The sequence below is a fragment of the Trichosurus vulpecula genome, chromosome 1, assembly GCF_011100635.1.
Source record: "Trichosurus vulpecula isolate mTriVul1 chromosome 1, mTriVul1.pri, whole genome shotgun sequence".
NCBI classification, from domain to species: Eukaryota; Metazoa; Chordata; class Mammalia; order Diprotodontia; family Phalangeridae; genus Trichosurus; species Trichosurus vulpecula.
In genome coordinates this window covers 146,281,425-146,296,365 of record NC_050573.1, presented here as the reverse complement: position 1 = coordinate 146,296,365, position 14,941 = coordinate 146,281,425, and the positions used below count along the sequence as shown (strand labels likewise).

The 14,941-nt window shown below is 35.8% G+C and overlaps 1 protein-coding gene across 5 annotated transcripts in view; it reads right to left on the bottom strand.

Moving 5' to 3' along the window:
* Window positions 1-2,058: 2,058 nt before the first annotated feature.
* The window catches only part of RNF19A (ring finger protein 19A, RBR E3 ubiquitin protein ligase), a 72,308-nt gene continuing 59,425 nt past the window's right edge, over window positions 2,059-14,941 (bottom strand). For 3 of the 5 annotated variants that reach the window (XM_036754999.1, XM_036755032.1, XM_036755007.1), the window contains 5 exons: window positions 9,805-9,919; window positions 9,251-9,412; window positions 6,513-6,726; window positions 5,158-5,301; window positions 2,073-4,315 (listed from right to left, as the gene is read on the bottom strand). In XM_036754999.1, coding sequence (XP_036610894.1) covers window positions 3,634-4,315; window positions 5,158-5,301; window positions 6,513-6,726; window positions 9,251-9,412; window positions 9,805-9,919 — 1,317 coding nt within the window. In that variant the 3' untranslated portion in view covers window positions 2,073-3,633. Of the gene's footprint in view, window positions 4,316-5,157; window positions 5,302-6,512; window positions 6,727-9,250; window positions 9,413-9,804; window positions 9,920-14,941 lie in introns of all 5 variants that reach the window. The other 2 variants (XM_036755016.1, XM_036755025.1) reach the window with 2 other exon arrangements.

Here is a 14,941-nt window from a genome sequence, read left to right as displayed (position 1 = left end):
CGTTCCTTTCCTGAGAGTCATCATGGTGTAATGGAAAGAACACAGGCTCTATCAGTAAGGAGTCCTGGGTTCAAATTCTGCCTTAAGAGACTAGCAGCATGACCTCACCTGGGCAAGTCCCTTAAATCCTAAGAGCCTCCATCTTCTCATCAGTAAAATGGAGTTTGTACCACCACCCTCAAAGGATGGCGAGAAAATTGTTCTGTAAACCTTTTAAGCGATGTGCTATTCCACAAGGGCTGTTACATACAGAATGCTTTTATGTAACAGATCTAGGGGGCCTGTTTATAGTATTGAATTTAAGGAAAACTACAAACTGAGAAAACAGCAAGAGCAATGTATATAACATGCTAGAGAAAAAGTTAAAGGCAACTAAAAGGCAGACAAACATTTAAAGTCACAGGCATATATACACCAATACTAAGAAATCCTTTAAAAACGTGCTTGCTTCAGAAAGATTTGCCACAGGCTGGGCTGGAATGAAATGGGATGGGGCAAGTATATTTAGAAGGGGGGAAAAAAGCAGCAATTAAATTATTTGGTGGGCAGGAAAATGAGGCTCGTGAACATTATGAAGGTATAGTAACAAACAACTAAAGAAGTTAAAACTTTGACAATTTAAGTTGGAATTTGGGTCAGGTGTTTAACAGAAAAGGCTGGGAATCTAACAACAAAATTGGTCTGCTGAGAACGATTTGGAGAATTGCTGGAATACAGGTCACCTTCCACTATTTTGAATATCTTTCCAAGAAATTCACTACACATAGATACATTTCCAAATTCCAGCAGATGGCACAACTGAAAAAACGATACACAATGAAGCCTGAGAGTATAAATCAGGTGGCATCTAATGACTGCAGAAACCTCATCCAGTAGCAAAGACCAACCAAACAAAAGCCTCAGGGATAAATAGTATTTGATATTAGTTAATTTTCATTCAGAAACATTTACTTAGCAACTACCATTGGCAAAGCACATCTCATTTTATAGACACATAGCAGTTGAAAGGGATCCAAGGAGGCCAAGTGAGTATTTGTTCTTTTGGGTTGCAGTTGTCAACATCTAATACAGTGCTGATGTTTTATGTTAAAATGAAACTCTTAAATTCATTTTTCGGTCTTTGAGAAAAGGGGTTGACAGTTGTTTATTATTTGGTAAGAAAGAGTGCTAGGGGCAGCCAGATGGCCCAGTGGATAGAGCATGGGCCTTGGAGTCAGGAGGACCTGAATTCAAATCCTACCTGACACCTACTAATTGTGTGACCCTGGGTAAGTCACTTCAATCAGATTGCTGCCAATAAAAAAAAAAAAGAATGCTAGACAGTTGGGCAAATTATTCCTGTTCCTTCTATCTCATGACATCTCATCTCATATTTTAGCGAGTTTAGGGGAAAGAGACATAGTATCTTGGAAAGACCAAATATGGCCAATAGGGAGCTAATAGTAAGAAAGCACAATTCACGGCCTGTGATGAGGTCAAGTCACCTAGTTTAGAAGAACTTCACTCTAGCATACTAACAATTGTCAGGTGCAGTTGGTGAGCCACTGTCAGGCACAGAGGCTGTGGAGAATGGGAGAAACATTGCATCATTAGAGAAAGACAAATGTCTCAATAGGAGAGAAAAATAAATGTCATCAAGAACAGGTCATGACATACTAACCTTACTGCATTTATTGATGGATTAAACTAGTAAATTGACGAAATGCTGTTTAGTTTACCGACATTTTAGCAATGCATTTAATAGGACCTTTCATGTTATTCTTGTGAATAATACGTAAGCAACATGATAGTACATTGTGCATCTGGAACTAGTCGAATAACTGGATGTCAACCTGGAAGGAGACCTCAGGTGGAGTGCTCCAGTCTCTACTTGGGGCTGTGATGTTTAACAATTTTACCCTCATCTAGTATCCTTTTGGCTAGCTACCTGCTGAGGTCAGACTGTAATTTTGGGCTCAGAATTAGAAATATCTTGATAGCTGGCAATCTTTATGAAAACTTCTACATAATAAGTGAACATCCCTGATCTTATAAAAGAAGCTTATGCACAAATCAAAAGACAATAAAATATTAGTACTTACATTTATTTCAGGTATGCAGTTTACACGCATATTATTGAGCAAAATTGGATTGCAAACAAATATACAAATATCATAACAAGCACTATCAAATAACATAACTGGCACTAGTGTTATAAGCATATTAATGGAACTGGTAAGGAAGAATCATGGAAGAGGACTGCAGCCCATGGCATTTTTCTTTTTAACCAAACCAAAACTCTCGGTAGCACCATAATGGCAATACTTACAAGAAACATAGAAGTGAGAACATTTTTACTACTATTTTTTTTCAGAATCACTTGCCTTGCAATTTAGTGAATTAGGCAGGAAAATTAACAGTGCATGCATTTTGGCCGGAGTCACCTTCTTTTGTAAAGCAAAAGTTAAAGGGAATTAAGCTGGCCATACTGGGAATCTGCCTTTTATACTTGTACAAGCACTGCACTGTGCTTTGATTCAATGACTGGAGATGGGCATGTGTTTTGCAAACTGCTGTTATGTAAAGGTTGTCCACTAAAGCCTGAGTGAGTCTTTGGTAGGCTAATACTTTTTCAACATCAGCAGCAATAAGAATTATGTGTTTCCCTATCTACCCAAGTCATTTTAGGTTCTGTAGTTTCTCTTTATAATCCAAGGTGGCCAAAGGGGACATTCTGGAAAACAACATGGTAAAATCCTCAAACAACCAGGCACTTACAACCCAGCCTATTCCAAAGGCACCGAGAATCAGTGGGGCACATTCTTCCCCTTGATGATAAAAGTAACTGTTTCTTTAAAATGCTTATAAACCAATGGAGTCTTATTTTACATTCTGTATATATCTTACCATTATTTGTTGCTGTCTGTCTACTTAATTACCATTATACCTTTCTAGTAAGGTGATATAAACATTATACAAGATATGCCACGTACCATGTTTCTCTATTTCAAAGTTGTGCAAAAATTGCCATAACATTGCTCAAAGTGTACAAGTATCCAAACAGTAGTAAATGGGCTGCATTAAGCTCTGTATAGCGACACTGCATATGATTTATCCCAGAAGGGAAAAAAAAAATTGTGCCCAGTTATGAGTAGAAATGTTATAAAGGACATCAGCTATTGTAGAATAATCTGCAAGGATCCTGGGAGACTCATGTTTCTTTTAAACAATATCCCTTAGTGGTTTTTGATAAATTGCCACTACCCATTTATCAGAAAGTCTCAAGTATTCATGAGAATGTTGTAGAACTACATTAATTTTTTATATATCCATTATAAATTAAGCCAAATTTCTATCTGAATACACAAGTATGTACTTTAAAGCAGAGTTTTGTGGCAAACACACAAAACATTAGCTTTCATCTTATGGTTTATTGTCCAGTTGTAATGCACTTTTAAAGCTTCCTTTCACTTCACAGAGTTTGATAACTAAGATCCACATGAAGCATTTTGCCTTGTTACATATAAAATCTAATTGAATCATTATTATGAAACCTGGCTTCTGCTGGTAACTTGAAACTTACAGTAGTCACAGGTGGTTCAACCAGCTCCAATAGGACTGTTCAGTGGTAAATATCTTGCAGCACTTACAGGCCTAAATTTCAGTCTGAATTGTAGTATTTAATTCCATAACCTGTTGTGAATCATTGTTATTTGTTTCCTTTAGTCCCCCACCAAAACAGAGATCTACACTGGCTGTTGTCACACTGCTCCCACACTCTTCAGCAATATAGCTCAATGGTGGAACTTCAGCAGGGGTAGTCAGCACAGGAATGCCATTTGGATGGGGAGAGTTTTCCAGGCGGTCATTTTCTACCTCAGGAAGAATGCTAACAGTAGCAAAACGTGTATGATAATCATTGGAACCATGACTACAAGAAGTTTTCATGCTTTCCAAGTCAGAGCAACTGAATTCAGAAAAATGACTCGAGTGGGAGTCAGCTACAGATGGAATGCTATCACTGAGAGATGGAGAGTCAAATTCACTGGAGTTTGTGCTCTGCTGTTCTAATAGCTGTGCATCCATGTCCTCTCTGGTCTCGTTTATCTTCATGCTACTCTTCTTTCTCAGTTTACCTTTAGGTTTTTTGCTTGCTGTTTCTTTGGACCACTTGGTGGCACTGGATTTACCTTCTGGCACAGCACCAGATGAACCACCAGCATGACCACGGCCAAGAGCACTACTACCATCGTCCACGCTACTGCTTCCACTATTGTGTCGGAATTTGGCTGGTTTTGATTCAATATCGACTTGTACCTCCATACTATTGCCTTCTCTGAAACATAAAATTCATAATGCATATAAACATCTGATTTAAGGCTAAAAGAAATTAACTTTAATAAATTAGCTGTAAAATTTGATAACAATGGTTAAAAATCACTTCAAAGTGGTATGAGAAATGCTAAAATTCCATTCAGAAACAACTTAACCAAAATGAGTTTTTTTGCTTTTATTACTTTTACTTGGCTGGTACCAAAGGTCTCTCTTCTTTTTTTTTTTTTTGGTTAATTTTTTTTTCAAAGGTATTAGAAAAGCTACTGGCTTTAAACAAGGCCTTTTCTCTTCCAATGCCTAGTTCAGTCATTTTTCAGTTGTGTCTGACTCTGTGACCCCATTTAGGGTTTTCTTGGCAAAGACACTGGAGTAGTTTGTCATTTTCTTCACCAACTCATTATACAGATGAGAAAACCGACAGAAACAAGGGTAAGTGACTTACCTAGGGTCACACAGCTAATAAAGAGTCTGAGGCCAGATATGAACTCAGGAAGATGATGAGTCTTCCTGATTCCAAGCCCAGCTTTCTATCCACTGCACCACCCAGCTGTCCAAACCCTAGTTTCTTCCTAATCAACAGTACCAAGACTGGGGAAGATCCACTTCTATGCTACAACCTCAACTGTCTTACAAAAAAAAAAAAGCTTTGTTCCTTATATTCCTTTTATAATTTTATAATTTTTCTTTTTTGCTTTGGCAATTTTATTACATAATTTCATATTATTTCCATTCCAAAGTGAGAAATTTGCTGAGAAGAATCAATATGCAAACTGATCATTTAGTTCTCTTAAAATTAATCTAATAAATTTATTCTTCTTAATTTTAAACTAAATTTTTCCTTACTTGTCCAATGGGATGTAGGAATTTAGGATGGATCCCGCCATTGCTTTGGTACTGGCATTATCACTAACTGTCCCCAAACTGACTGTGCCAGATTCTCCACTCAGACTGTATCGTTCTTTCTGTACATCCGCTTGTACTTCCAACCTTGGGGAGGTGGGGAAAAATACAAATAAGAAAAATTCAAAGTTATATGCAATGGCAGCACTATTATATGTGTTAAGAATTAGCAACTCTTTTGTGGAAGTAAAATATTCAGCCATGTAAACGAGAATAGTTACTATAGAAACAATCACAAAATTAGATTCCAAAGTTCTAGTTTTTAAAAGAGCAAATCTTATTTGGTTACTTAAGTCAACTGAAACACAAGAATGCCGTACCATCAGTTCAGATGTGATGGTGATAATGAGCTAAATGCTGAGCAGGATACTCACTTATAGCACTCATAACATGAAATAAATCTTGAAAGAATTTTAAGTTACTCTATTCTCATTTTCAAACTCTAGAATCTTGTAATCTTTCTCTTTCAAAATAACTCCACTTAGGATCAATTTTGAATTAATAACATTTTGCAGCAACAGTGAGCCAAAATATCCTATGCTAAAAGTGACCAAATGAATTATATGTATTTTACAAATGATCCAAATGATATGTACTGTAGCAAAAAATATATTTGTATTTAAGAGCAAGAACTCTGATAAAAGTTATGTAACATAGGAACTCTAACTTATTCTATAATACTTTTTAATGCTCGTAATACTTCTACTTAAAAAGATAGATTTACATATGATCATGGCTAATAAAAAAAAGAACAGCAAGCCACAAGTAATAAATATTGAATTAGCCATGTAGAATCAAAAAGAGAAGAAAAGGTAAGATAGTCACCTAGAAAATTTTTCATACCTTGTTATTTTAAATACTGTATAAATATTTACTCAATTACTGACAATGAAGACACAAAAAGGCTAGTTCAGTGTCCGGTACTCAATACTAACTTAGAATATAAAATTTTCAATACTAAATTCATAAAAGAACTATGACATAAATGTTTCTGTTCTGAGAAACTGGCAGGGTAGTATGCTTTACTTCTAGCTTCCAATATCTAGAACACAAAAGCAGTGTTACTCTGATCTATAAAAGGGTCAGATTACAATGCTGATTAATTTTTGTCAATCAGAATTATTTTTTAAAAACTCTGATAAATTAAATCTATGGGATTTATGCTATTAGCAAATGTTAACCTATAGACTGAAGAGCAGTTCAATTTGATGAGATAATTTTCATCGATAATGCCTTAAGCTCTAATGATTCCATAACCAGCTTAATATGGTTACCACAGCGAAGAGAACATTTCTTACCGGTTAAAACAGTTGACCATTGCACTTCCTGATAGACTCCCTGTTATACTAGCTCCGGCTAGTGCCATAGTGCTGGCTGTTTCACTTAAATTGTCCCGAATGGCTCCTATTCGATCCATATGGCTTCCACTAGCACTCAGACTACCAGTCAGTCCACCAACACTGCCTTCCCCTATGCTAGGGTTGTGGCGTGCTTCTGCTACTGAAGTCGCATCTAAATAAAAACATTTTCAAAAAAAATTGAAATGAGTTTGATTATAACTGCTGAAAATTTCAAGGTAAAAATGAAATTCCAAGGTAAGATAGATGGAGGCAGATAAAATGCTTATATGAACAGCACAACTAATGAATACTGATGAACATATAATTAAGAAAATGCCACGAGATAGGATTTGACTAAGTCTCTCAAAAGACTGACTGGTTTTGACCTAAATATTGTAATTCTTTTAATTTATTTCTGAAGGATTCATGTCTACATGAAACACAAATTTATAGATACACTACACTTGACAAGATAACATAAGGTAGAAGGTTCATTAATTTGCTTAAAGAAGGAATGATAAAGTTTTCTTCAAAAGATCTAATTTCTATCCTTTTATCTTCCTTTAATTCTCTCGTCAAGCTTTTAAACCTCCCTGGAAGGTTCTTACTGTTCTATTCTTTCTTCTGGAAGGGAGTGTCTATGTAGTTGTTATACTCATATTTTCTTTCTACAAGAGATTTCTCCTTTATTTATTTTACCCCACAGTATTCATTATAAAAGGTTCTCTATTTTATTTCCACTGGCTTTTCTGTGAAGTTTCCCCTGTGAAAATTTCTTACCCATTTTTTTTATTATTGTTCTTTTAGTGTATTTGGCCAATTTATTGCTATTTTGAGGTGATGCAGGTGAGGAGGCCATGTGCATGACCACTCATGCCAGGAGACTTCAGAGACACAACTGACAGAATTTAGGAAATTACTGGATGTGGGAGAAGACTGATGACTGACATTTTAAGCCTGGGTGACTGGGAGAATGATGGTGCTATTAATAGCAACAGGAAAGTCAGAAGGGCCAAGTTTTATGGAGCAGGTTAGTTTGGTTTTGAAAGCACTGAGTTGAAGGTAACAGCAGTAGATCCAAGTATAGATTATCACTCTCATTTAGGAAATGTATCCAAATACAAGATTTCAGTGTGGGACTGGACCTCAAATGCAGGGGAATATTCTACCAAAGTAATAGATTTGATTGTGTCAGGAGAAGGCATAGATGAGACATTAAGAGTAAAGGACAGAGTTTTAGTAGAATACTCCCATAGAATAAAGGGAAAGAGAAAGCACTCCAGGAGATCCAAGAAAAAGGTTAGAAAAGTAGAAATAGACCTGTAAGAGGAAAAAAAGAAATATCACAAAAACCAAGGGATGAGATATGATCAAAGAAGGGGTGGAGGTTTATAGTGTTAAATGCTGCAGAAATGTCAGGGATAACGAAGTCTGAAGGGAGACCAGTGATAAAGATGGGCAATAATTGACAATGAAGGAAAGAAAGAGCTGTTGGAATCTTATTCTGATTCTATTTTTCTGATGAGGTATGAAGAGCATTTAGCTGCCCCTGAGGAATTCAAATCCTCAAGCTACAGGCCAATGAACATGACTTCAATTCTAGGCAAAATTTGAGAATGTTATTAAAAAGACAGTTAGGGAACATCTAGAAAAGGAAGTGCTGATTACAAAAGTCAACATGGTTTCCTCAAGGACAGGTCATACCACACTAAACTTGTCTCCTTTTTTAACACTGTCACTCAATTGAAAGATAAAGAAAATACACCTGATAAATGTTTCTCATCTTGCTCTTCGAAAAAGATGGGAGATATGTGGAACTGATGATTAGGTTGGCTTGAAGGTGACTAGGACAGAACTATCCAATAGTCATTAATGGTTTTACGCTACTTAATATTTTTATTAATGACTTGATAAATAATAGAGAGCATGCTTGTAAGAGTTGCAAATATAAATCTGGGAGAAACAATTTCCACACAGGACAATGATGGTCAGGATTCAGAAATATTTTGACAGGATAGAATGCTGGACTGAATCTATTAAGATGAAATTTAATGGGGTGAATGTAAAGTCTTACTCATGAGTTTAAAAAAAATCAACTTTAGAAGTACAATGTGGGGAAGGGCATAGCTAGTTATCAGCTGATCTGAAAAAGATCTGTGAGTTTTAATGAACTACAAGTTCAATATGACAGTGTTGAGATGTGACATCTGGTTGAACAGAAGCTCCTTGAGGGAAGAAGCTGTTGTGTTTTGTCTTTTGATCCTTGTAGTTGGCACATATTTGGTGCTTAATAATGGCTTGCTAAATTGAATATGGAAGCCTAGGAAACTGATGTAAACTTGGACTACGTTGCATGCCCCTTTCCTAAGAGGTTTTATTTTGGAATTACTTTTACTTAGAAAACAGGCCTGCATTCAAATTAGTCCAAATAAATACAAAGGGAGGTAGGATTCTATCATTTATGGCTCATCTCCGATTTAGAGCTGAAAGAGATCTTTGAATTCATTTTGTTCAATCCTCCAGATTTTGCAGATGAGAAAGCCATTGCTAAAAGATTAAAGTGCCTTGTCTTTAGTCAAATGGGAGAGTAAATGGGAAAGCCAGGATTCAAACTCACATCTTGACTCTAGATCGCACTTGATCACTTTCATGCATTTACTGTCAGGTAATATGCTTCCTTTGGTTAAAAGGCTTACCTACTGCTATATTTGTTCCACCAATATTTATATCATTTTCATCATCAAATTCGATCCTGACTCCCTTTCCATTGCCTGCTGACACTCCACAACCTCCACTTCGACAGAGAGATATTGGAACGACTCCATAAACATAAGCCAACATAATAGGAACACCAATGCCTTAAAAAAAAGAGAATTTAAATTAAATGTCATCATGAACCAAAAAGAAAAACACTGAAAAAAATGAGATTTGGAAAGCATTTTGAAAGGATGATGAGTAAAAATAAAAGTGCCAGAGTTCAAACTTGGATATGTATACAAAAATAACTTATTCCACTAAAATTTTAACAATCTGCACTGGAATTAAGTTCCAGTCTCTACACTAAATATGAAAAAGTAATGTTTCTTAACACATAAATTATTGATAATTTTTATACAAAAGGCATATTTTACCATTTTCAAATTGAACCTTTTGTATTTAACATTACCTTTAAAATTCCTTATTTTATAATTTCCTCAAAACTAAGGAAATTGAAGTTCGAGGTATCTGAAGGTGTTCAGTATTTGCTTACCTACAGTTACTGCAGCTACGACTGGAGACACTATTACGGACAATGTCACACCACCTGCTATGGCCAAATTCCGTTTGTGTTTTGAAATATCCTTGCCTTCATATCGATTATGAATCTTAAGTAGAAAGAAGGAGAAATGGTTGGAGAAGAGACACATTACATATTCAATTTAGATGGAATAGGTCTAGACCTGCTAAAAAGTTAAAATATTTCCTCATTTTTATAATTAAAAAAAAAAGAATGTCACTAATGCAAGGCAAATCTAAGCTCTCTTGGCATTTTCACAAATGTTTACTTTATCCCTAATTAATAGTTTAGAAAAAGTAATTTATAAAAGTGACTTAACATGTTATTTAGTTATACTAGTCCACGCTCCTTGCCTCTACTTACTTACCACCTTTTCACTTTCAACTCCTTTCAATCTGACTGGCATCACCATCACTATGATACAGTCATGTTATTTGATCCTAAGTATTTAAATTTTTTTTAATTAATGAAATCTCTAATAAAAAGTGAGCCATATAACTATTTGATTAGAGGGTAGCATAATTTTTATACTCAGTAAATTAGAAAAACTAAGTTTATTTTCAACAAGGTTACATACTAGATGTTTAAATATAATATTGGAAAACTTCCAAGTAAACTAAACTGTATGGGTTTCATCCTATTTTAGGATCCTTAACTAGTACATAGACACTTATAAGATGTTTGCCAAAAAAGCCTTCACTTCTTTGCTAACCTTCAGAAAATGTTGTAGCAGCCATGCCTTGATTACTGGAGAGCCACTTTCTCCTCTACTGCCTTTATGTGAAAGAAGATAAGACAACTTACTTGGGATCCTGGCCCAAATTTATAGCTCAGCTACTTGGAATAGGAAGAGAGAAAAGAAAGGCTCAAGTAAAGCTCCTGGATGGCGCAGACTAGCTCTGTATGACTGTAACAGATCTAGCACAGCATCACACATAGAGAATCACTGGATGAGAACGAGTCCTCTCTTGCTCCAAAACTTACTTAGTTATACTTGATACTTTCAATTAGAAATTATTTGGCAGGAAAATAGACAGCAGACAGCTTTCACCATATTTAAAGCAATACAATCTCTATAGAACCTCACTTCTACTCCAACCTTCTAAGCTAGCATTCAATCTATAGGTAGTATTCTTGTCCTAACAACCTCTTTTGGACAATATACTTCAGGCTGTCAAAATATGCAGGTGGATAAGGGTAGCATCACACCCCCTTATTGGGGCTAACCTAGGAAGCATAGTCTGTGTACTTTGTTGGCAGGTGGGTTCAGGAGAGAGTCTTATATTTTATTTTAGCATGCTAGCCAGTAAGAACTGCGAAAAACAAAGCTGGAATAGCATTACTGTATGTGCTCAGAAAAATGTATCTACACCTCATAAATAAGTGTAACAGCAATGTCTTGGTGAATGAAGATAAACCATGTTTTGATGTGTTATAATCTGCATAATAACAACACCAGCCCTGCATATGAAGTGTAAAGGATTTGATGGGGGGAGGGGTATAAGAGGGTGTGGGCTGGGACCTTGAAAGGTCAAAGAACACCACTAAATTTTAAATATTTCTCAACTATATGCTTCGATACTTTGAAAGATTTGGGATTTTGTTAGTATGGTTAGTATACCTTTCACCAGTACAGAGAATAAAATTCTTCATGCCTTAGAGGATAGGATTCTTCCATTGCTGTGGTCATATTTCTCACCTAGTAGCTAACCCTTGGATTGGGAAGGATAACAAAAAGAGTTACTGAGGATTAGAAGCCCAAATAAATCAAAAGATGATCTCCTTGCTCTTCAAATTACTAGGCCTAAATGATCTACATTCGAGGGTAATAAAGTAATTCTTTATGTGATAAAAACCACTGTCAATGTTCTTTGAAAAAAAAAAAAGATAGAGAATGGGAAAGGTGCTCCAGGATATGGACAAATATTCCAATTTTCAAACCAAAGATGAGGATGAATTCTTCAAACTATAGGCCAGCGATTTAGCCTACAAATATACTCAAATCTTCTTACAGAGATAACAATACATAATGAACAGAGCTCTGGGCTTGGGGATTGGGAAGACTTGAGGTTGAATTCTGCCTCATACTTTTACTTGCTGTGTGACTAGGTACCATCACAATCCAATCCTCAGTTTTCTCATCTGTAAAAATGGGGATAATGATACCTGTCGTGCCCACCTGACAGGGTTGTTGTCAGGACAAAACGCAATAATGTATATAAAGTGATATGTAAATCTTAAAGCACTATATATGTGTTATTATTATTTACTATCATTTAAAAAAATTTTCCTTTGACTGATACATCTCAAGTTATCAATGTCATCTTCTTCTTCCTTTGATGCACAACTCTTTGAAATACTAGTCCATGCCCCTTACCTCTACTTCCTCACCACTTTTTCACTGTCAACCCCTTTCAATATGGTTGTCATCCCTATCACTATGTTACAGACATTTCCAAAACAACTAATGACCTCATTACAAACAGCGCTTTTTCTGTCCTCATTCTCCCTGACCTCTCTGCAACTTGTGACATTGAGAACTATTCACTCCTTAAGATACTTCATCAGTTTCTCTTTCTTGCCACACTGATATCTCAGACTACTGAAACCATTCCCTTCCTTCAAGGCTCAACTCTAATGCCACCTCTTCTATGAAAAACTATCCCTGATACCTTTAAGTGAAAGTGATCCTCAAATATCTCGCAGCACTCGGCTTATACTTCTCTGTGCATATCTCATTCTCCTCTGTATCAAAGTTTTTTTTTTGAATATTTGCCTTCTGTTCACTCTCTTCCCCAATAGACTGTAAGATCCTTGAGTACAGCAAGGATTTGTGTCTAACATCACACTTTATATGTCAGACACATAATTGGGTATTTGATGAACTAACATGAATTGAAATTCTGGGTGGAATTCTAAATTGGGTTACATTGAAGGAATAGTTTATGGACACTTAGAAAGGTATTCAGTGGTTCACCATACACCAGCCTAGTTTTATCAAGAACAAATCAGGATAGACTTACCATTTCTGATTCTGACTGGAAGAAAGTCACACATTTTGGCAAAGCATCATACAAAAATCTTTTAAGATATTTGTTTGAACAAGTTAGAAAAAAGTAAGCCAGACTGCAGTACAATTAAGGTGGATTTTGAACTGGCTGAACAATAACTCAGGGAATAATAATTAATGAAGTGCTTGGAAGATTTCTATTTTGTTCAACATCCTTATAGAAAAACTAGGACTGAAGGCGTAATGGTCATGCCTTAAGGACATGATTATGATACAAATTTATGCATGATATGAACTGAAACAGGGAAGGATCCAAAATAAACAAAAACAAAAAAAATCCCCAGAGTCTCAAATAACGGGCCCAATCGAAGAACATTAAATTTAACAAGGATAAATATATACACCTATACTTCGGTTAAAAAATGGTAATAATAGTCTATGTGAAAAAGACTAAGGGGACTATAAACTCTGTTAAGTCAACAGTATTACAAGTAATCTTAACAGTCAAGTGTTATACAGAACAAGGGAGAATACAGTCACTTAAACTTGTAAACAACCCAAAGTTGAGAGGAACATGTTAGATGACAGAATAAGGATCTAAAAAAGGGCCAATAGGCTAGAAAGGTGGATTGAATTTAATAAAATGAAGGTTAGTAGGGATAGGTATAAAGTCCTGCACATGAAATGAAAAACTGTAACTGAGAATAATTCAAGTATTATTTAAGTATTACTTTAAAAATATAGTTATACTATGTCTCAGTAAAACGGTAACTGGGATTATATTTCGTTCTTTGTGCAGTATTTCAGGAAAGGCATTGAGAAAGCAATAAGAATAGTAAGGGTTAACATCATGCCATACAGAAATTCAAATGTGGTATTCTGTCTAGAGAAAAGAAGACTTATGGGGGACAAGATCACTTTTCAAGCATCTGAAGGGCTATTATGGCAAGAGAAATTAGATTTATTCTGCTTGGCTCCAAAGGGCAGAACAAGAAAAAAGAGGAGGCAGTTATAAGGAAACAGATTTTAGGGTTAAAATAATAAGAAAAAAAACTTCCTAATAATCAGAGTTGTCAAAAATAGAACTGTCTGCTTTGGGAAATAGTATGCTCTCCATCATTAGATGATTGTATGTAAAGGCTGGGTGACTAATTATTTGTTGGGCATTATTTTTTGTAAATGGGATTCCTGCTTGGGTATGGGTCAGATTAGATGACCTCTGAGGTCACACCCAACTCTGAGATTTTATGACTAAGCTGATCCTCGGAAAAATATAATTCTAATTCTTCTTCCACATGATAGCCCTTCAAATACTGGAAGACAGCTATTTTGTCCTCCACGAATGTCCTTTTGTGTAGGCTACACAGTCCCAATTTCTTTAACCAGTTTTTAGATGGAGATAGACTCGAGGCCCTTTGCCATCCTTCTAGACTGCTCCTCAACTCACTGTCAATGAACTGAATATATTTCAGATATAGTCTAAGCAGTACAAGAGCACTGCGGTACCTCCTTATTCCTGGAAACTATGGCTCTTAATGCAGATGAAGAGGACTAATGCAGCCCCCAAGACTCCATTAGCTTTTTTGGTTGCCGTATCATACTGATGCCTCATATTGAATTTTCATTCTATTAGAATCCCTGCATCTTTTTCAGACATTCTGCCAACTAACTATGCTCTGCCAACTCTGTAATTAATTCTGTAATAACTTACATCTAACACTTTAGGCCAAAATAGCCATTTAAAAAATTAAACTGTTTTAGATTTTATAAGCATGATTAAATTTTAAAAGTCTCAAAATTCACCCAAGAAAAAACTATTGCTTTCATATGTTAACACTTGTGATAAAAAGGCCATATGGAATACCACAATTTCCCACTGGGCTGTTCTCCTAGACTCCATCATTATTTCTAGAAACTCATCTTTCTGCAAAATCACATTTACTCTAAAACTCACACCTCCTCAGTATCCTCCTTCTTCCTTCCCTCTGGCTGGAGAAGATGGACATCCTTCCAGATCATTCATTTAAGGAGAGTCCCAAGACAGCCACATCATTTCCCACCTGGCTGCAGAACTTGTCTTCTCCACCCCCTAAGCTTCTT